Source organism: Mercurialis annua, linkage group LG2 (genome assembly GCF_937616625.2).
Source record: "Mercurialis annua linkage group LG2, ddMerAnnu1.2, whole genome shotgun sequence".
Taxonomy (NCBI): Eukaryota; Viridiplantae; Streptophyta; class Magnoliopsida; order Malpighiales; family Euphorbiaceae; genus Mercurialis; species Mercurialis annua.
Genome location: NC_065571.1, coordinates 50,727,959 through 50,751,424, shown reverse-complemented (window position 1 = coordinate 50,751,424; position 23,466 = coordinate 50,727,959). Strand labels below are relative to the sequence as shown.

At 32.5% G+C, this 23,466-nt stretch overlaps 2 protein-coding genes across 2 annotated transcripts; one reads left to right on the top strand and one right to left on the bottom strand.

The window, feature by feature from the left end:
• The first annotated feature begins 4,649 nt into the window (after positions 1-4,649).
• LOC126667302 (uncharacterized) lies at positions 4,650-7,302 on the top strand. Its single transcript, XM_050360273.2, has 3 exons — positions 4,650-5,146; positions 5,245-5,406; positions 5,827-7,302. Exons 1-3 carry the CDS (start codon positions 4,763-4,765, stop codon positions 7,117-7,119), a joined length of 1,839 nt encoding a protein of 612 aa, XP_050216230.1. The 5' UTR covers positions 4,650-4,762; the 3' UTR covers positions 7,120-7,302.
• Positions 7,303-7,667: 365 nt separating this feature from the next.
• LOC126670598 (uncharacterized) lies at positions 7,668-10,325 on the bottom strand. The gene is made up of 4 exons (XM_050364369.2): positions 9,581-10,325; positions 9,373-9,487; positions 9,054-9,168; positions 7,668-8,777 (listed from the first exon to the last, which is right to left on the bottom strand). The coding sequence occupies exons 1-4, from the start codon at positions 9,679-9,681 to the stop codon at positions 7,972-7,974; spliced, it is 1,137 nt and encodes a 378-aa protein (XP_050220326.1). The 5' UTR covers positions 9,682-10,325; the 3' UTR covers positions 7,668-7,971.
• Positions 10,326-23,466: the final 13,141 nt, after the last annotated feature.

Here is a 23,466-nt window from a genome sequence, read left to right as displayed (position 1 = left end):
TGTGTATTTTGAAATAATATTTAAAGAAATATGATACTTAGACTATTACCTTAAATATACATTATGAATTTTATTATAGAAACAAACATAAATAGGAACAAATGTGAGCTTTTGATAATACAGCAAGGTGCAATATTCATATTCCCAGAATCATATCTTATAAATACATCAACATTTTGTTTGAATGTTATAGTAATATTAATTCACAATATAATATTGTTACTGAAAAAAAATAAAAATCTGTTGAGATACTATATATATATGCGAATAGAACCATATCATGTACAAGGATTTGGTGCGAAACATATGCATTATGCATTGCATATATCACTATGTAATTAATCCAACCATTTTAGACTATTTTTTGCTGATTAGTGAAGTTTGATTTTTTTTTTATTTAAAATTGATTACCGAAGATTTCTAATTGGAAAAAAAAAATCATTTCCTCCTAAACTGAACCAACAAAATAAAATCTGTCCAATTATGTTATTATTTGGGATTTGGGTATTTAATTAAGTAAATATTTGTAAAATTATTAACGTGGACTGGTAATGTTATTTTTACTAAAAGTTAATTGTAAATTGAAGCACAAACGTTAGCGTGATTTTCAACTACAATACGAATTTTGAAATTTGATAATATCAATAAGCAACTTTTATTTTTTGGCAAACTGGTACACCGAATTATCACGCAACAACACGTGACTGTATTTAACAGTGTCCAAATTAGTGTTTTTTTAGCTCGGTGTACCAATTTACCAAAAAACGAAAGTTGGTTATTGACATTGTCAAATTTTAAACTTCGTGTTATAATTGCAAATCAGAATAATTCGTGATTTAGATTGCAATAAACCCTTCTACTAAATCTCTTGTGAAATAAAATGTTGTTATTATTTATGTTAGATTATTCTTTCATTAGATGGACAGTGACACTAGTAGTACTAATCAACTTTAGTTATCAGTAGAAATGAGTTAGGTATTCTTGAATGCTTGCAAGTTTCAAAAAAGGGAGCAAAGTGGGTTTGAAATAACTGCAGAATTTGAAGAAAAAATCATGTGATATGACCCTCCAAATTACCTTTTATTACGTATGAAGCATATAAATGCGTGGGAAGAAACCTAAACATATAAAATCAGAACAAAGAATTATTTGGATCCTTAAATTTATGGAACTGAGTCAACTGACTCATATAAATTAAGTTTGTTTAATTTGACAACTTAGTTTATAATTTATGAAAATAAGCCCAAAATATATATTCTTTACAGCACATAAAAAAAACAACTATGAAAATATAAATAGAAATATATTAAAATTGATATAACATATTAGATAAAATCACAAATATATTTAAATCTACATAGAATATATAAAAAAAATATCAGAAGTACATATATTACTTCTAAGCAGTTATTGATGCGTCAAAAGCCATTTAAACGGAATATATTTAATGTCATCAGATCAGAAAGTGATCGTTAAATCGGGTTTTTAAGTCTCATAAAAAAGCAGCCCAAGAATGAAGTTAAAATAGTCTGCAATTACTAATTAAGTTTCTAATTTTTAATGTATAGTAGCAAACTAGCATTGTTGATTGGGATATCTCCATGACTCATACTCATCTTTTGAATTGGTCCAGTTTACCTAAAATATGGTATCCTGTTTATCTATGCTTTTCAAAAAATTTGTTGTTTTTTCTTTACCTTCTACACCACTTTCTAGTCCAAATTACCTAACAACTAAGTTATATTTCAATCAATATTTTATTGAAACATTGTTGATTGGAACATCTACATGAATATTTTATTTTGCCTTTTCAAAATTCTCAACCCCTTGCAGAAATTCATTAAATTGGTAATTATTTGTTTGTGACTAGTCACTATAAATGCAAACTAGGGGGATTACAAAGTGATCTAAAATAACCAGCATAAGAATTGTAATAACATTAATTGTAAGGATATTTTATATTTTCCTTAACAACTATTTCTTGTAAGGGTATTTATTTTATAAATTATGCATGCTGTGTTATATGTAGACCTAGTCAATAAACTTGTACACAAAGAAATTAAAATATTTTAATTAATACTATTTGATATTATTTAGTAATGTATCATAATTTTAGTAATTTCTATGAATAACGTAATTGACATAATCTATTTAAAAATTTATAGATATTTCTTTCACATTACGTGCTATGCACGAGGCTCGTAACGTGACTCGTAAATTCATATATTAATCAAATTAATTATAGTTATACCATATAGTTTATCTATAATCAATATTAAATTGATTAGAGCTTTTTGTTCTGAAATAACTATAATTACTTTAATTTTTTGATTTTTATAATTTATGACCTGAATAATATTTACTTATCATTCATTATAATAATACCAATGTATTTTATGTATAATAGTAAATTTCTTAAATATTTTTGTTAAACTAACAAATATCCTGCATTGGAATATTTTTTATATTAATTAAAATTATATAAATAATTATATATTTTATTTATAATTAATCTTAAATTAGTTAGAATTTTGATTCGATTATGAAATATTCTATGAGTTGGATTAAGACTATTAATTATACTAATAAATAAAATAGTAGGCAGTGAATACTATTGTATTAATTAAATTTATTATAATTATATTAATATATTTTAAAATAATAATCAATATTAAATTAGTTAGATTTTTTATTGGATTATTAAATATTTTATAAGTTAAATTAAATTTATTATAATTATTTTATTTTATTTTATTTATGATTTATACTGAATTAGTTAAAAACAATTTTTTTTTGAATTATAAAATATTTTATAAAATGAATTAGCATTATTAATTTTATTGATTAATTATATTCATTGAAAAGGTATTAATATATTAACGTCAAAGTGCTTAGTATGGATATAGATTAGGTTACAATTCCTCCACTGCAATCTCAATAGAAATGGATAGCTCCGACTAAGGCCCATCTTTAGCCTGTAAACCAAGTGGGGCAAAGTCATAAACCATGCGTTGGGCTAGAAAAGTTTTCGAATTCTTGAATAGCCCATTATATAAATAAATTAAATATAAATATTCAATAATAAGTAGCACCGACCACACTCGATGATTTGGTCGCTGAAATACACCTAAATGATTACTGATTGTTGTTATTTTAAAAATTCAATTTATTTAATTTGATGGAAATTTTAGAAAATTATAAATTTTTAGGTACATTCGGTCCATTTGCTTTTGAAAACTAAGAGAGTTATAACTTATACCGGAAAATGACAATTTTTTTCTCTTTTATTATCAAAAGTACTTTCTTTTTGGCTATTTTCTCAATATATAATTAAAAACAATTACCACTAAAATATGTTTTCAGGGGAATAACAATATAAAACTTATATTTTTTCTGTCGCCGTATAAAATTGTCTTTTTATGTGGAAGATGATATTTTTACTTTATTATTTATTGTTTTTTCTTTTTCTATTTTTAGTATTTTTAGTTTTACTGAAGAGTAACCTTTTTTTTAAGTTGATTATTAATGAAATAATATGTACAATTAGTGGCGAAACCACATGCGGGCATTTGCCCTTCTTATTTAAAAAAAATATACAAATTTCTATATAAAGTTAAATTTTATTTGTATTAATTATCTATAAAATATGATATATTGACCTTTTAGTTTTATAAATTTTACATATAATAGTATATTTTACTTCTCTTAGTTTTAATTTCTGGCTACATCCCTGGATTACAATATACTATAATTTATTTGATAAACTATAAAGCTTATTTTATCCATTAATAATATAATAAAATTTATTTAAATAGAGTATTTTAAAAAAATCAATTTATTTCAACCATCAACTTTTTTATCGTTTTCAACTAGTTCTTTATATTTTTAAGTGTTGTATTTAAATTTATTTCTATGTTATTTAATAAATTTATATATCATAATATTTCTTTTTTGATGTTGCTTAATTTTTATAATTCGAATGCAATTTGGATTTATCTTAGCAAGTATGTTTTGTTGCTTTAAATATAAATAAGATCAATCATTTTGTATGATTTTTTGTTCAAAACATATAAATAACTGAAAATATGATTAAAAAATTATAAAAATGTTGAGTATATATAATTTTTTCTCCTCATCTAAAATATTCAGCATATGAACAATGCTGTTTTTTATTGTCGAAAAACAAATGGCTATTTAGGCACGTGACTATATATCTATTCACACGTGTAAGAACAATATAAGTTTAAAAAACTGGGATTCTAAGATAGCAGATTTAGGACCAAACCCAAAGCTTAACCATAAGACAGCTCAAAACCACAAAAAAAAACAAACTAAAAATCCTTCCCGCCAAGTCTGCGCGTTTGATCAACGCGTCAAACGCTATCTGTTTCATGTTGACGTGTCAGCTTCCAAAAATCAACTTATTCGCACAAGCTAACCAATAATTAACCGCCACATCATACTAGAAATCTGTCATCGCGCGCGCTTTATTTATAGCATACCGTTAGATAAAAAAATATTTATTGTTAATATTAAAATATAACAACACGTATTTTGACAATTTAAAATAAAAAATGAACTCAGGAGTTGGTAAAATAATTTAACAAAATGTTATTAAAAATATTAACTAATTAAGAACAAGTCTCAGCTGTAACATACTTTGTTAAGGCATCTCTTCAATTAGTTAACTTAGCTACCTTATATATATACATAAATTGTCATTCCAGTTGGACCAACAAAAATCAGAAAAATTAACAAAAACATGAAGTTGATGAATTTATCGTCGTGGATAGCTCCGGCAAGCGGGAAACAGGCGACGGGGACGAAGAAACTACACGTTAAGGTGAAACCGCTCAAGCTCGAAGGATTAGTTATAAAGAATAACGGTCAAGATCTAGAGAAGGAAAAATTAGTGGTGGTGGAGATGAAATGGAAGGGACCTAATAGTCATAATAAGTTGTTTCTTCCATTAATTCATAGAGGTTTTTTAAATAAATATCTTCAAAGGAATTTTACCAGTCATAAGTTCTTGAACAAAGAAGATAATCTTGTTGAATGGGATGAAGAATTTGAGAATATTTGTAATTTCTTGGTTGATTCCAAGAATTGTTACTGTTCTTGGCGGGTGTCGTTCAAGATTTTTTATGTGAGTTAAATTTGTTTATGAATTTTTCCATTAATGCATGGTGATTATTTATTAGCTTGGGATTGATTTTTTTTTTATTATTATGTATAAATATGCAGGGTGAGGATGCAAAATCAAGGACTAAATTGACAAAGATTGGAAAAGTTTCGTTGAATATAGCAGAATTATTGGCTTCTTCTTCAAAGATTGATGCTTTGGTAGAGAAAAAGTTACCAGTTCTTCTACAGATGAATGGTGTTAAAACCCAAGCTACACTCTCGGTAAGTAAATTTTTTATCATTAAAATTGTTTAATTTTGCTGCATTTATTTTTTCCTTAGATTCATTCATTTTAGAGTGTTTCCAAAAGGTCTAAGTTGATTAATTTAGAATTTAAAAAGAAAAAGTTGATTAATTTAGAGTGTTTTAAAAGAAAAGTTTCATTTTAATAAAAATGCTTCAATGACCAATTCATATGCTAACATCAAGCATCTAGATGCTTTTTAAAAGATAAATAAATGGTGAAATATAATATTACAAGTGAATTATAGTCTTCAATTGGATAATCATTTTATAATAAATAATTTTCCTTAAATTTATTTTTAATAATTTAGTAAATTGACCCCTGAATAACAAATTAATAATATATGATTTGACTTTCGTTATTTTGACTTTGTCATGTTCTTGTTTTTTTTTATACAGATATTCATGAGTTTTGCTGAAGTCAGAAATTGTATTGTAGCATCAGAAATCGTCCAAAACTCGGCCGAGTTGTGTCATAATCAACCAATCACTAAAATTCCTAAAACTCAAAGGTCCCCAACACTCCCCAGTCAGAAAAACAAACTATATAACTCAGTGAGTTCATGCACCTCGAAAAACCCGACTCGGTATAACTCAGCCCACTGGCCTGGAAAAATGTATTTATCTAAAAGCAAGAATGAGAGTTCAGACAGACAATGCAACTCGGAACTCATAGTTAAGTTACAAAGTAAGAAACGGTGGAGTTTCGCGTTGTCGAAAAGAAAACGAGAATCTTCCATTGATCAGAAGGTTAATTTTGATCAGAAAAATGCTGAAGAAATGCAATTTCCTGATTCTCAAAACTGCAGTTCTTGGAGGGAAAAAGAGTTGGTAAGTAGAGATGGGCAAACGAAACTTAAAGCCAACGTGTTCTTTGCTTCGTTCGATCAGCGAAGTGAAAAGGCGGCCGGAGAGAGCGCCTGCGCTGCACTCGTTGCCGTCATCGCACATTGGCTCCAATCAAATCAAGACGCGATGCCAACGACATCACAATTCGATAGTCTCATAGCAGAAGGCTCTTCGGAATGGAGAAAGCTCTGCAACAATGACTTTTATACGAATTCTTTTCCGGATAACCACTTTGATCTCGAGACAGTATTGAGAGCTGAGCTTCGACCTGTCAACATATTGCACAATAAATCTTATACCGGGATTTTCAACCCGGAGAAATTCGAGAATTTAAAAGGAGCCAAGTCTTTCGATGAGATATGGGAAGAGATTGATAGCATCACCGAAGATTATGATCAAAGAATCTATATCGTGAGTTGGAATGATCATTTCTTCGTGTTGAAGGCGGACTCCAAAGCCTACTACATCATTGACTCTTTAGGTGAGAGGCTATTCGAGGGTTGTAGTCAGGCATACATCTTAAAGTTTGACCACTCGAGTTTGATGTACGGAAAGGCAGCAAAAGATCAAGAACTCGAGTCGCAGGAAATAACAGCAAATGCCTCGGAAGATGAAGACGGAAGCGAAAAGATTATATGCAAAGGGAAAGAATGTTGTAGAGAGTTCATTACAAGATTTCTTGCTGCTATACCAATTAGAGAACTAGAAGAGCAAGAGAAAAAGGGTTCAGTTCCTACATTTTCTCTTCTACAAAGATTGCAGATAGATTTTCATTACTGCTCTTCTACTTCGTCCTCTTCCGCTGCATCTCCGATTTCCTCTTTGTGCTCTAGCGATGAATGAACCAATCGGTGTACCCGAATTGTGTGTGTATATATAGCATCTAATTCCATTTTGCGCTGGAATTATTACATATCTCTTTAGCCACAGATAGCTAAACAGAAATGCCGGTATAGAAAATGCTGTAACAGAAAACGGCAAGAGTGTACTTTTTACAAGAAGGGTTATAAATTTAAAGTTTTGAAATATCGGAAGCGTTTCCAAAAATAAAAACGAAACTCCAAAACATAGAACTCGACGAATATTCTGTCAAAATTACATTACTTTTTTTTATGTTACAATTGACTGAAAATACTGAGAATGAACCTCCTCCATCCATATTATTTGACCTAACCTAACCTAATTATTGAAAGAAAATTCTTGCAAAGAACAAATGGCCCACAGATGGCCCTATATTTTTGGCTTCATGAGCACCTGATGGCTACAAAATATTGACCACCACTCATACAATCAAAAAAGGAAGGGAAAAAAGTATTATCCATATCCTTAATTAATACCAAAATAGAAATGGGTCCAGAATTAGAACACAATCCTAAAGCATAAATACAAAATCAGACCAAAATAGTATAGAACTAAGATTCTCAGATTTAAACAAAAAACAAACAAAAAATTTTATGCACATTGTAAAGAACAAGACTCTTCTGTTAATTTTTCTCCTAGATCAGTTCTTCTAATTTACATTTGTTATTTTTACATCTCACATTTGTACAACATTGCACCAAGCAACTTCACACTGCCGAGGGAAACTACAAGTACAGCTAAATTATAAAAAAATGCTTTAGTAAATGAACCTGCACTCTCCGTTCTGGCTAAGGAGAATCCATTAGTTTCATTTTGTGAGTCGAATAGAATTGGTCAGTCTAAATCCTTCCGCTTTTCATTTTGCCTCTTTAAATCACTACACGGAAGCTTTGAATGCCACCTGTATGCCTGATCATCCACAGGGTAACCAAAAACCGCCTTGCGCTTTTTCATTATCTCATCTACACTTCCACCTTCACTCAGTTTTCTTGAACGCGAATCTAGTGGAAAAGAGAACTTCTCATCTAAAACTGGCGTCTGATTGTTGAAATTGACTCCCTTTTGCGAAGAATCGTGACTGTTATCATCAATATCCTGGAGCTGCGGATTTTGAGCACTAGACAAAGAAGCAGAAAGAGAGCCCAATCGCAGTGATAAATCACATCCAGTTTCATGTTGTTCCATTGGACTATCCTGAGGATCGTGTTGACTCAATTTCGCAGCAGCATCCTCATCAATACCCACCTTTCCGGTTTCTATTGTGCTAGAAATAGATTCTGGAATAACTCCTAAACCTTGCTGGGCCTCTATGCAACTTCCATAGTACAAAGGATAAGTGGAGTACAAGTTTGATACAGGATAACGTTCAATAGGAAAAGACTGGTTATAGTGCGATAGACAGCCAGTATTAGTTGCCATGAGAAGGTTGTGTATTTCGAATCCGGGATGAGTAGAGTTCATGACTATGGGTTTTACAAAGTTTGAAAAGTTAGCTACGCAATGTGGAGCGCTTATCTGATTTGGCATGCCAGGAGTGAGAGTGTTTGGATCTTGACTGCCGGGAGTTAGGTAACACCTCGGATTACAATTCCGTTGGCTCCTAGATGTTCTTCTTGGAGTGCATCCCAAATTCAGTGCAGCTGAGCAGCATTGCAATTAAAAGAGACGAGGATTACACACACGACAAGTCACCAAATGGCATTCTTCAACAAACAATTACCATGGTATAATCAACTGTAGTAATCTAATCTCCCTCTCGACTTTATCAAGTCAAAAGGGAGGTGGGCACATTAATTCTACATTTTGATCACTTTTTGCATTGGACTGAAAATTAAGTGCACCAAAAACTTCCACAAAGCTCAATTAAAGGAACACATTTTGCAGAAAGGAAGTAAATGTCAGGGAGGGTAGAGTACCTTCAATGCAAGGTTGTAGAAGATCTCCAGTTTCGGTACTCTCATCTCGTCGAATGATTGTATTAATAGCATCATTTGTTCTATCCCAAAGAGTTTTAAGATCCATATACTCAGCCTATGCAGCATTTCAAAGCCAAATCATCAAGCTTTATTACAGCAAGAGTATCAACAAAACCAACTAAACCATCAGAAAATCTTAGGTTAGAGTACCATATATTGAAAAACTGTATAAAGTCTGAATCTTTATTCATAAACCATAAGAACCCAAGAACCACATAACACAAAATCAGCCTGATTAAGAGGATCAAATAAATTATACCTCAGAATTGGCTTTGGAATACATAATTTCTTCTGCTTTCAAAACAACAACAGGAAGTTTCTCCTGCCATTCTTTGTTCTTCTTAGTAGCTGAGCTATGAACCTCACTAGCAACTCTAATCAAAATACACATATAGCAGAATGAAAAAACTAGCATTTACCAAAAGTAAACCAAAGAATGACACAAACATAAAAAATAGAATGCAAACCTGAAAATTTCTTGAATGAGAGAGCCTCTAATGGGTTGATGTCTATCACTATGCCAAGCTCTTCTAACACATTCATAAGGTCTAGGGCCTGGTCTTGGCATCTTCACTAACCAGAGCTAACACAAATAAAAAACAGAGTCCTCTGTTTCTTGAAAAGTAAATGATTAACTTCTACTCACAAACCATGAAAGAACCAAAATATATGTAAGTGAGAAATGGACAGAAGGGTAGAGAGAGAAAGTAGAGAGAGAAAGAGATGGGGTTTGGTTTACTTTATTTTCTGTGAGAAACTCAATTATTTCAAAGGGTTTCAATTGATGAGTTTGGTGTGTCCCCCACTCATCCACATGCCTGCTTCCCCTAACCCCAAGAGTCCTTCTCTTTCTCTCTCTAACTCTTTCTCTCTCTACATTCTTTTATATTTTATTTAAATGGTTTTTTTGGCCCTTTTTTAAGCCTTTCTTTATCCTTTTTCTTCTTTAATATACTGTTCTGCCATTGTTTTGTAAGCCTTTACAGTGAGTAGAGGCTGGGGTTTGCTGAGATAGAGCCGACAGCGACAAATTTTATCAGCAACTCCCTCATCCCCTGCCACCACATCTCATGAATTGTCATCAAATACAAAAGAAAAAGATTATCATCACAATCTTTGTGGGCTCATCTTTTTATCTTCTTCCCATTCCTCAAGTTTCACTGCAATTTAATCCAAATTCAATCCTCAAATGTGTTAAAGTTTCTATCTTTGATCTAATTATAGTTGTTGGTGTGGCCAAAATCAAGTTTTAAACCTAAGGTATACCAAAGATTCCATCTTTAATCAAATTTTTGTGGTTGGTGTGGCCAAAATCAAGTTTTAAACCTAAAATGTACCAAAAATTCAATCTTCAATCAAATTTTAGTTGTGGGCTTGGCCAAAATCAAGTTTTAAACATAAAATATACTAAAGATCCCATTTTTAATCAAATTTTAGTTGTGGGTTTGGCCAAAATCAAGTTTAAAACCTAAAATGTAGTACTAAAGATTCCATTTTTAATCAAATTTAAGTTATGGGTTTATCTAGAATCAAGTTTTTTTTTCTGGGTTAACATTGATAATTCAAATATGTTAACCCAAAATGAAAGCAATTAAACTCATGCTTAGGCATTTAATTACTTAACCCAGAAGAAGTGAAAAAGAAGGGTTCTTTGAATTGACTAGGGAGTTAGGATGAGGGAGCAAAATTAAGCAAATGTCACATTCAAAACTTTTTGAAAGCATTACTGCGCTTAGATTTTCATGTGGGGTAAAAAAAATGTCATCAATTCTCTGCTCTAATCCAAAGCTAGCTCTGCTACTGGATCCTGCCAATAAAACAAATTATTAAAGTGAAGTAGTGAAAAAAGAATCATTTTTTTTTACTTAAGCATTGAGAATTGAGAAATTTCTTGCAAAATTTAGATCTTTGATTGCTACTATTTCTTCCCTTTTTCAGCAATCTTTTGCAGTAATTTTCTCTCATGCACCTATCAATATGCTCTGTATAACCCTTCAAAAATAAATTACATTCAGAGTCAAATTCCAACATTATTATCATATTCCGATTGGAATTCTAATCTTTGAATCTTCAATGAACATATTAAGAACTATAGCATAATTATTTATGATCATGGACTTTTCAGTTAATTTATCATTTGACAACTAGTTTTCAATTAATTGGTAAAGAAGGTTAAACCAACTCAAAATGTTGGAGTAAAATATCAAGATCACAAACATTAAATTTAAAAATTTCATGATGGACAAAAAATAATTTATTTTTCCTTTATGGGGAAGACAAGGACATGGCGGGGGATGGTGCAGAGAGAAAGCTAGTGAGTGATGATCTGAAAAAAGAAGGGGGGAAATGGTAGAATAAATGAAAGTAGGCGCATGATCGTCTTCGTGAAGATATGTGGTTGGTGGGTTCATATATAATTGATGATACTGTGGAACCATTCATTCTTACTGCCATTCTTTGGATCTTCTATATTATTTCTTCTATATAACAATTAAATATTTATCTTTTCTTTTTTATTACTTTTTTTTTGAGGAAAATTGCACTTGCATTAATTAATGAATCAACGATACAAGTTCATTGACGGGGAACGGAACTCTCCCATCAATCACGCAATCTTTACCGAAAAAAATTCCCCATTTAGCTAAGGCATGAGTTACATGGTTACAATCTCTTCTCGTATAAACGAACGCCACCTCACGATTGTTGCAGCTCGATATACAGTCTTCCACTATAAGCTGAGCATAGTCCCAAGCGTTGTGAGGAAATCTGAACCTGTTTATCACATTAAGAGCATCAGACTCACAACACACCTTAGCAAAAGGCAGATCTGCAGAAATACGAAGCCCAAGCTCAATAGCAGCAGCTTCAGCTATCTCTGCATTCACTATTCCATGCAGCACAGTAGTACCACAACGAACAACGGCGCCTGAAGAGTCACGGCAGACTGCACTAAGCACTGCTAAATTCTTCTCAGTCGATATAGCTGCGTCGGAATTTATCTTCAGAATTCCAGGTTGTGGAGGGCTCCAACATTGCCCAGGATCTGTCACAGGAGCTTTCTTTGTCTCACCAGGTGTCTTGAGCATGGAGTAAATTCCGCTGAACAGGACGTAGGGAGGAAGACGACGGTTTTCAAAGACGACATCATTCCGATCATTCCAAATGGACCAAAGACTCAAGACAAACAATTGAGCCTCATCTCTTTTAAGCGAATTCAACATGAACAACACCCAATCTCCAACTGAGGTGTGAGAAAAATTATCCACTTTTAAATTAAGCGGAGATAGCAACCACAATCCCCGGACTTCTTCACATTCCTTCAGACAATGGATAATCGTTTCCTCATAGCCTTTACACCTTGGGCAGTTTATGGAAACCGGCAACTGCCTCTTAACAAGATTCGAGTTGCACGGTAGCGAATTATGGCAGATTCTCCAAAGGAAGTGCTTGACTTTAGGCGGAACATCACAACTCCAGATCTTATTCCATATCCCACCATCAGTAGACAACTCGGACGGGCCAGCTGAATGTTGCTGAAGTAAGCTAACCGCACGGTAATAACCTGACTTAACCGAATAAACACCCGATTTATTGATAGGCCAAAACAACTTGTCCGGCGGTAATCTGCGGCTGATGGGGAGCTGCACAATGTCAGAGACCACCTGAGCAGAGAATGAGTTCCTGAGTTTGTCAACATCCCAACGCTTCAATTCCTTGTCAATGAAGAAACTCACAGTACAGTTGTCATCAAGGTTAACCGGGCCAATCGGTTTCAAATTATGAGAAGACACAATCCAGTTATCCTTTTTTGCTATCACAGATTTCCCATCTCCAATTCTCCACGCTATCCCTGAATCGATTACTCTTTTGCCTGCAAGAATACTTCGCCATACGAAACTAGCTTTACGGACAGGAGTTGCTTGCATGAAATCCTTCAAAGGAAAATATTTAGCACGAAACACTCTGCTGCACAAAGAATTCGGACATTGAATAATTCGCCAAGCTTGTTTGGCTAACATGGCCAAATTAAACGCTCTTAAATTGCGAAATCCCAGACCGCCGACCTTCTTCGCCTTGCAAATTGTATCCCATCTAACCCAAGGGATCTTCCGCTTATCATCTGAGCCACTCCACCAAAAACGGGAAATAGATCGCTGTAATTCATTGCAAAAAGAAGACGGTAACTCAAAGCAACTCATAATATACGTGGGAATCGATTGAGCTATCGATTTAATAAGAACCTCTCTGCCTGCTTTCGATAAGAATTTTTCCTTCCACCCAGAGATTCTCTTGTGCAACCTATCTCGCAGGAAAGCAAAAATGGGTTTCTTAGCACGACCCACCATAGTTGGCATACCGAGGTACTTATTAAACTTCTCCACAAGACGCACCCCTAACACTTGCTGAATTGAGGCTCGTTTGTTCTGAGGGACACCCTTGCTAAACATAAGTTCAGACTTATCAAAGTTCACACACTGGCCCGTGGCTTGCTCGAACTCACGGATGACATCTCTAAGCCGCAGACTCTCTACGTTAGTCGCTCTTGCGAAGAGGATGCTATCGTCGGCAAAGAACAAATGATCCACCCTTGGACCGCCTCGGCAGACCCGGCTCCCTGAGAGGTGACCCCGCTGAATTTCTCTCCGCAGTAATGCTGACAGCCCCTCCATGCAGATAAGGAAAAGGTACGGCGAAAGTGGATCTCCCTGCCGCAGGCCTCGTTGCGGTTGTAAAAATCCACACGGAGCGCCATTAATCAAGAACGAGAAAGTGACAGATGTGATGCATGCCATAATAACTTTAATAAAGCAACTTGGAAAACCCAGTCGCTTCATAGATTTCTCAAGAAAACTCCATTCAACTCTGTCATACGCTTTACTCATATCTAATTTGAGCGCCATTGAACCATTCTTACTTTTAGAGCGTTTAGTCATTGTGTGAAACATCTCGAAAGCCACAAGTGCGTTATCTGTGATAAGTCGTCCCGGAACGAAAGCGCTCTGAGACTCGTGGATTAACGAGGGGAGAACAACCTTAAGCCTGTTAGCAATAACCTTAGAGATCAGCTTGTATACGACATTACAGAGGCTAATCGGTCTAAAGTCCTTCATAGTTTCCGGGGAGGCTATTTTCGGAATAAGAGTCACAAAGGTATGATTCATATTCGTCGGCATCAGTCCGGTCTCGAAAAATTGCAGGATACATTTTACGACTTCATTACCCACAATACTCCAATAAGAACTGTAAAAGATCGCCGGCATACAATCAGGACCCGGCGCTTTCGTGGCTCCCATTTGCTTCAAAGCATGACGAATTTCCTCTTCCCTATAAGGCTGCTGTAACATCTCTGCTTGCTCCTCCGAGATGACGGAATCATAACAATCAATAATAGGATCCTAGTTAGAGGGATTAGCCGAAGAAAAGAGCTGTTGGAAATAATCTAAAACAATCCTTTGCACTGCTTGCCCATTCTGCCAATTTCCTTCTTCGTCTCTTAAACGATTAATGGTGTTGTTCTTCTTTCGGGTTGAAGCTTTCTGATGGAAAAACTTAGTGTTTCTATCTCCAAACTTTAACCACTCAGCCCGCGATCTTTGCTTCCACATAACTTCCTCTTGGTCTAAGAGATTGTCGAGATCAGCCTGCAATCTGGTTTCTTCGCTATCCCTACTCATCACACCATCTGAAGCTTGGACCTGCTTTAGCGCTTCGCTCTTTGATTTAATCTGCTTTCGAATACTACCCAGGTTTTGATCAGCCCAGCTTTTCAGATTCTCCCCACAACTCGCAATCTTGGACATCAGCGAGGCACCATCACTCGTGTGAGAACCCCAGGCAGCCACAACCCCCTCTCTGAAACCGTCGTGGTTCATCCAAAACTGCTCAAACCGAAAAGGTTTAGCTGCTTTAGACCTCAGAGCTTCCTCCCTTGAAAAACCGTCCTTTATCATGAGGATAATAGGACAATGATCCGACCGAAACCTTGCCAAATGGTTAACAGTCCAGTCCATGAAAGTGTCTTGCCATAGAGAATTCGCCAAAAACCTGTCCAAGCGAATTTGAATCTTCTGATCTCCCCCGCGCCGATTTGTCCATGTGAATGTTGAACCGGAAAAACCCATATCAGTAACGTTACATTCTTCAATGGAGTTTCTGAACATGTCGAGCTCCCTTGAGTCACTAATGCGCCCTCCTTGTTTTTCACTATGAAGCAAGTGCATATTAAAATCCCCAAACATCAAGAGAGGGAGAGAAACATTAGCACATATGTCTTGCATTAGCTCGCATGTCAAAACCTTATTATTTGATTCCGACCACCCATACAATCCGACACCCTGCCAAACTATGTCACGGCTACCATCTTTAACCTTGAACCCAATATGGTTTTGAGAGGAACCATCAACCTGAAGCTGTAACTTATTAAGCCAAAAAAGAGCTAGACCCCCCCTTCTACTGACAGGGTCCACAATAAAGGAATTAAAAAGCGGAAAACTATTGCGAATACTATCGAACTCACTACTAGCTAGTTTCGTCTCCATTAAAAAGAAAATGCTCGGGGAATTATTCTGAATAAAAAATTTTAGCGCACGAACCGTCCAAGGATTCCCCGCACCTTGGAGGTTCCAACTGATGATTTTCATTGCGTCCGGCGAGACTGTTTCACAGTCTCCGCCGATATCTCAATATTGTCGAATTTATCCAACAACCCATCTCTTGCTTTCTTAGAGAAAAGATTATTCGGATCACTAGAGATTTGAGCCTCAGAGAGGGTTCGTTTCGAGACTCCTCCGACACTAGAGCTCTCACTTCCTCCCTCTCCATTCCTTTTCAGACCTTTATTTCGAGTCCAGGTGGTTTTTTTCCCCATTTTCACGCTATCCTGATTATTGGTACTCGCAATATGTATAATCTGATGTGAACTTTGCACCTGAGACACATTGACATCCACAAACCCATAGTTATCAGCCATTGGGAAATTCTGTTTGGCCTGATTACTACCTTGGCCGTCCTCCATCAATGTGGCGCTCTTCTCCCCAACGTTCCACTGTGCATCTGCTACCTCATTACCATCCTCTATCCCCAAGTCCAGCTCTCTTCTAGCAGTTGGGTGCATACTAGCTTCATTACCCACATTGCCATCAATATCCGCTCTCCTACTTCTCATCTTTTCCTGGTTATTATGAACATCTTTCTTTTGGCCCATAAGAAGACGTTTTCTTGGCGTTGCTCGCAGCACAGGACCATATGGCCAGTCGTTTACCTCAGTTTCATCCGGCTTCGTTTCACAATCAGCCACCGTGTGATCTAAATAACCACACCAGTAGCAAAAATTAAGAATTCTTTCATATTTGAAAGATATCCAGCACTGCTCCCCCACCGGATTAATCACCTTTGTACCTCTTATCAGAGGCTTCATAACATTAATCATAACCCTAACCCTGCAATATCTGTTCCACAGCCCTTCCGCTTCACTGTTCCACTCTATGATATTCCCCACCTTACCACAAATCTTTCTAATCGCAGCTTTTCCCCTGCAGTTCAATGGGAGGTCGTATATACGGATCCAGATAGGGCACAAATCCAAGCTCATATTGTTCGGTTGCATATTGCCAACCATGGGTTCAAATATTATCAGTTGTTTATCAAAATGCCACGGTGCCTCACTCAAAACCCTAGCCCTATCTGTTTTGGAGAAAAATTCACACACGAATAGGTTATCCCCTATGTCTCGCATCTCAAATCCCTTCGCCATTCTCCACGCACTAGTAAGCGCGTTACGCATATGATTTAGGTTGTAGGGTTTTGTTGTAAGCAGCTTACCCACAAGGCTGAGGTCAACCTTAGTCTCAATCTCCTCATCAACTACGTCTTCTAGGTTAACAATCGTACATTCCTCCTCCGTTAATCTCAAGTTAGCGTATAACTCAGCCAACTCCCCTTCCATCCTCCACAACCACCTCAAGATAACCGAAAAGTAAACAAGATAACAGAAGCACGAAACTAGTTCGAACAGAAACTTCAAAACGAAGAAGAAACCTTCAGCGTGAAGGAAAAAACCCTAACCCTAGACTTCTAGGGTAGAGGAGAGAGCTCCACAAAAATAGGGAGAGTCTTTTCAAAAATGATATTTTTTCTTTTTTATTACTTTATTAGTTAGTATAAATTACTAGTAATATTTATATTTAATTCTTTTATATATTTGTCAAATATGTATCTTTCCATAATTTTTGCTCTTACTTCTCTCTAAAAAAGATCTCTTCTTCTTCATCTTTTAAAGGGCGGGAGAGGATGATTTTCCGGTCTCCGCCCATATTACTAATTATTATAGATCTATTTGTTTTAATTCAATAAATCTTAATTTAAAGTCTAAGTTTTTGATTTGGGTCTTGTTAATTCTCTTGTTGGAATAAAGTTAAGGTCTTTTATACCTCCTTTACTTAGATTTCTTAGATCTCACAAGAAATTTTAGTGTTTGTTTGAGCTTTAACTTTAAAAATCTTGTAGATCTAAGAAATTAAAAGGGTATGGATCTATCTTTTTAGAGTTTAAATGAAGATGAAGATCGAAGATCAGAAATAGTAGGTTTCAAAGGATCAAGCGGGTTGAATGGAAGATCGGAAAAGGAAAATATCGAAACACCCTCTCAACGGAATCGTTGTGTTAAAGTTTGGGGATTTATGTCTAGAATTTTCTTTTTTTGGTTATTTTTTGCTTGTATTTTTATTGTTCCCTATTATTTTATTCTAATATTTGAAAGATCATATATAGGTTCATTGTTATATGACTTTCACGTTTTGTAAGTTGAATCTTCATAATCGACTCTATTATTTGGGAAAAAAAATGTATCTTTCCATATTTGTTGCTTGATTAACTCTAATTATAGATAATACTTCTCCAACAATTGATTTTTTTCTCTCTCTAAAAAAAACGCTCCCCCTTCTCTCTAAACTTCAACCCAACACTCATAGCTTTGAGGGGGTGGTGTTCTTGGCCTTATGGCCGAAAAACCACCTCTTCCACCACCTTTCTTTGTTATTTTCAGTTTTAATTAGTTTTTATCTTCAGTAATTATTCCATTAATGGAATATTTTGTGTTTTTGTCGGTTCATTTTTAAAAGCTATTTAAAAAATCTTGATTTTTCAAGGTATTTTAATTTGCATGTTTAGAATTTATGATCCAAATAAGAATTTTTCAAACCTTTTGCCTTGCATGTCAAAAAAATTTGTTTAGATGATGATATATGAATCTCTAAATATTGAAGTTTTTCTTCAATATTATATATTATTTGGTTGTTTTTTATTTAATATTTATTTTATGCAATATATGATATTTTATCTTTTTGATCCAGCTTGAAGGACATGTGTTAAAATTTGAAATTTTAAAAAATTCAAGCGGTTTAGCGGCAATCGATCAAGGTTCAATTTAAGAACTCTGTACCAACAGGACTTTGTTCATCGTTGTGCGCCAAAATGGCATCTTAGCGGGATTTCGGCTTAATTTATCTTTTTTCGATTATTATCATTCACTTGTATTATTGCTTCATATTTTGTTTTTAGATTAAAGTTTTTAAAAGACCATATATTATTTGTTGTTATATGGATTTATTTTCTCTATATATGAAAAAAAAACTCTAATTATAGATGATCTTATGAAGTCTAATAAGTTTAATCACCTAAAAATGCCAACCTATACATTATGTGTTAATTATATCCAAACATTTAAAAATTACCAGATTTAGCCAAAATTTATATATTTTATATTATTTTTTAGTCATTTTTGAATCGAACTGATATTTTTAACACCCTATCGTGCATGTAACTGCTAACAAGCAATTGGCTGACATGACAACTGACTTGTTTAAATTGGGTTTGATTATAATTGACACAAGATGCATATTTTTAGTATTTTAAGGTGAATAAACCTAATTCTAAAATCAAACTAATTTTTAAATTCAATAATTAATAAATTAATTATATTATAATAAAATTTATATATATTAAAAAATTAACATTTTTTTATTTAAAGCTAATTAAAATCAATATATTTTTTACTAAACTGAATTAATTCTAATAAATTAGTTTTACAATATTTAATGGATATATAATTGATTTAAATTCTATTAAAAACAAAAAACGTCATGTTCATCTTAAAATGTTTTCAAAATTCCAATCCCTATTTCGTCGACATTGCTGCCGTTTGAACCCAATTGTACGTCTTCCGATGAATAAAGTAAGAGTAATATACACAAGAAACATATGATAATGTTCATAATTGAACTGCATACACATAAACAGAAAAGAAATTACTTAATAGACTGCTTAATTAAAGAATCAGTGTAATTTTTCCTCACTCCTTTTTCTCTATAAAGTGAAGCCCGTGATATAGAAATAATCAAATAACCAATCAAAACTTTTCATGGTGGTATAATCAATTTATACCATGATGTTTATAAAGTATAAACTCGTAAGTCATTTTATTATGCATAGTCAAAAACTAACCTTAATTTAGTATAAACTCGTAAGTCGTTCTATTATGCATAGTCAAAAACTAACCTTAGTTTACACATAACTATTATTTTTATTACCTAAACTCAACACTTATCAGTCATAACAAGATCTCAACTACATCAAAAATAATAAATCAACCTCATAATTATCATGAACATTATTGAATCATTTTTTTAATCAAAAATGGCTAAAAAAATAAAATTATCCTTTAATTTTAATTATTAATTAAGTTAATTACATATTCATGCAAATAAATAGCTTTAGTAAAAAACAGATTAATTTTAATTAGTATTAAATATAAAATATTAATTATTTTTTAAATATATATGAATTTTATAAATGATATAAATAATTTACTAATTATTGAATTTAAAAATTGGTTTGATTTTAAAATTAGGTTTATTCTTCTAACAATACCAAACCTATTTCTTTTATGTCAATTATAACCAAATTTAATTTAAATATGTCAACTATCATGTAAGCCAATTGCTTAGTTGACAGTAACGTGGACGATAGGGTTTCAAGAAAATAGTTTGATAAAAAAATGGCTAAAAGAAACATAATATATAAGATTTGGCTAAATCTGATGATTTTTAAAGGTTTGGTTATAGCAAACATAAGACGTATAAGTTTTTCATTTTTTGATAATTAATCAAACTGATATCGTTATGCAAAGTAAGCACTCGCATAATTGCCTCTAAAAGCATAACAGTGGCCACTAAAGTCATACTTCCAAGCACATCCGGTAGTAGTACGAACGTACCAACCGCTAAGGCAAGCGCTCCAGTGACCCGAACTATATGGAAGACTAGTGAAATAGTCCGTACAACTAGGAGAACACGACATACAGTATGAAACAAGACAAACAATGAAGACGTAAGCCTTAGGGAATTTCGTGGCGGAGCTCACAAACTATACAAGGCGGAAGTAAACCCAGATGTGCAGTGGTAGCTATACATAGATGGGGTAAAGAACGAGAAAGGAGCAGAAGTAGGAGTCATCCTAAAGGAACCATATAAGATACAAATCTACTACGCAATTAATTTAAATATTGCTGCAACAAACAATGTCGCAAAATATAAAACAGTCTTAATCGGATTACCATTGGTTGTAGAAGTGAGAACGGAAAAACATATGAAACCATGAAAACAATAACTAAGGATATTTGTTGCATCAAAACAATAATGAACAACAATTCATAACAGAGTATTAATGTTTACATTACCAAACAACATTACAGATAATTTCGTAAGTAACCGGCAAGCCACTAAAATTACAAAGATCTATACCAAATAATATTATAAATTTTTAAGGCAGAAGGTACAAAAAAGCCCTCAAGTTTTTCTCAAAAGTACAGATCGGCCTTTTTACTTTATCTGGGCACAATTAAGCCCTCGTGTTTTTTAAAATTGAACAATTGAACCCTTATTATTTTAAAATCGAACAAATAAACCCTTTTAATTTATTTTTGGGGACACTTACCCCCTCAAATTTTTGATAAATATTTTAAATATTAAAATTATTTTTGAACTTTTTTCCTATATGATTATGAGAGACATGTCAGCCATTAACGAGTGTTTCTAATGATGTTGGATGAAAGAGGTTATTTGTTCTATTTGAAAATGAAGAGGGCTTAATTATAACCCAAAAAAATAAAAGGGTTGATTTGTACTTTTGTGAAAACTACGAGTGTTTTTTTATATCTTTTATCAAGTTTCAACCCGTATTTTTGTAAAAATAAAATTTCAATTTGTGTTTTAATAAATTAAAGTTTAAATAAGTATTGTTTGCAACAACAAAATCTTATCTGTATCCATATTGTTTTTTTGAAATCACATGTTTCACTAATTTCCTATTTGATTTTAAATTTAAGTTTGAAGATCTCAATCACTTTTTTTCAATCAAAAAGTGTCGAGGACTTGTATAGTCCTAGCGTTTACTATATTTTGGCCCAAAATAAGATAGAGAAAATTAATTTAACATGATGTCATATAACGTTATGATTCAAAAAAAGAGTTATGAGGCGGTGAGAATAAACGAAAAGCAGTGGTCCTTCAAACAGGCGTGGATCTTCAAATTCTTCCTTGTTCCTGGTACGGCCATATTTGGTTTATGTAATATGTGCGGAATGGAATAGCAATTTCGTATAAAATGACAATTCTTTTCTTTAGTTCATGGAATAGATATTCCAAATAATTGCTATTATATGATTTTATGGAATAAACATTCCTCTAAAAAAATTAATAAATGACTATTTCATTTCTTATGTAATAACTATTTTATTTTATTTTATTTTATTCCATGAATAAAATATGGCATTAGTAATTTTGATGGTCGTTGAAGGTGATTTTTTGATTTTAGACCAGGAATTCACCTTCCAGCCATCTATATATACAATTCTATTAGGTTTTTTTTTGGTAAAACAAAACTTTCTATGTATGAAGTTTTGTGCGGTACTTTTTAATATCATTTTATAAGGTTTTATTAATTTTGACTGCATAATTCTTTGAATTGATGAAGACTATTACGCATTTGTTCAACTTTTAAATTAAATTTTTTTGATGATTTAAAGTTTCAATCTCATTGGAGCATATTTGGAGCGGGGTACATATGAAGATAAAAGCTTTAAGAATGCAAATTGCGTAAAAAAATTAATACTACTTGAATTCTTCTAATTTATTAGAGTTGTCAAAATTTCATTCTATTATTTTGTTTTATTTTTTATAGATCAATTTTTCGAGTTTAATTTATTTTTAATATTTTATACCGACTGATTTACAATGTTCATCGATATTTTATCAATATATGATCTATCTTTGAAAAAAAAGATACTTTATTCCTTCATTATTACATAATAAGAAAAAATAGAATATGTGGGCACAAGCACAAGCTTTTCTCCATCTCTTATTAACATAATGTACAAACATTCAACTACTCCTTCTACTTTTCATTATTATATATGACCCTCTCAACAGTAATATTACAAAATCTTGGTCTTAGATTTGGTAACACTATCTATATGCTTCGTTCTTTCAACAACAAATTAATATCAAATAAAATAATCTTACATAGATATGGTAATATATTATCGATGTAACATATTTAATATGAATACTATTATTATTCTTAAGTAAATTTTGAATAATGCTATTTAATTATTAATATGCCTTTTTATTGTACCGTCTTACATGATAATAAATAAATTGAAATATTTGTTTTAGCTATATTTTTTTTTTAAAATTGGATAAATAAAAAATTACAACGTTAGATGGTACAATAAAGACAGATAGTAGAGAGGATTAAAAAAGAATTTTCTATAAACTTTTTATAAAAAAGTGTTATCACTTTGTTTATTTCTTTCTTTCTTTCATTTTATTTTTTTTCTATTTTCTAAATAAAATTAACATTTGTATATATATATATATATATATATATATATATATATATATATATATATATATATATATATATATATCTTTAAAAACATTTTGAAAGAAAAAGTAAAATAAAAAGTGCTACTACAAATTAAGTGGCAGACCTAGACACAAACATTTTGATGAACCATTATAAATTATAGTTTCAATTGTAGTTTAAAAAATATCTAATTATATAAAATATATATTTATATTTTATTATTATTGTATTAAATTAATATAATTATATAAATTAGATATTAGATATCAAAATATAAGTTAAATATAATACAAAAGACTGACATAAGACATTGTATTAAGGAACTGAACCTAAATTTTATTACCAAATGTACTTTCTAAAATACATATAGCTATGATCAATCAAATTACTTATAAAAAATTACAAGGAAATACTCAGGATTTGTATGCTT

Bases quoted from the DNA above. Each gene is read 5' to 3' on its own strand.
- LOC126667302 (XM_050360273.2), top strand. From the start codon at position 4,763: ATGAAGTTGATGAATTTATCGTCGTGGATAGCTCCGGCAAGCGGGAAA. The intron at 5,147-5,244 runs GTGAGTTAAATT...ATAAATATGCAG, and splicing joins TGTCGTTCAAGATTTTTTAT to GGTGAGGATGCAAAATCAAG. The intron at 5,407-5,826 runs GTAAGTAAATTT...TTTTTTATACAG, and splicing joins AAACCCAAGCTACACTCTCG to ATATTCATGAGTTTTGCTGA.
- LOC126670598 (XM_050364369.2), bottom strand. From the start codon at position 9,681: ATGCCAAGACCAGGCCCTAGACCTTATGAATGTGTTAGAAGAGCTTGG. The intron at 9,488-9,580 runs GTTTGCATTCTA...TATTTTGATTAG, and splicing joins CTCATTCAAGAAATTTTCAG to AGTTGCTAGTGAGGTTCATA. The intron at 9,169-9,372 runs GTATAATTTATT...AATGCTGCATAG, and splicing joins ATTCCAAAGCCAATTCTGAG to GCTGAGTATATGGATCTTAA.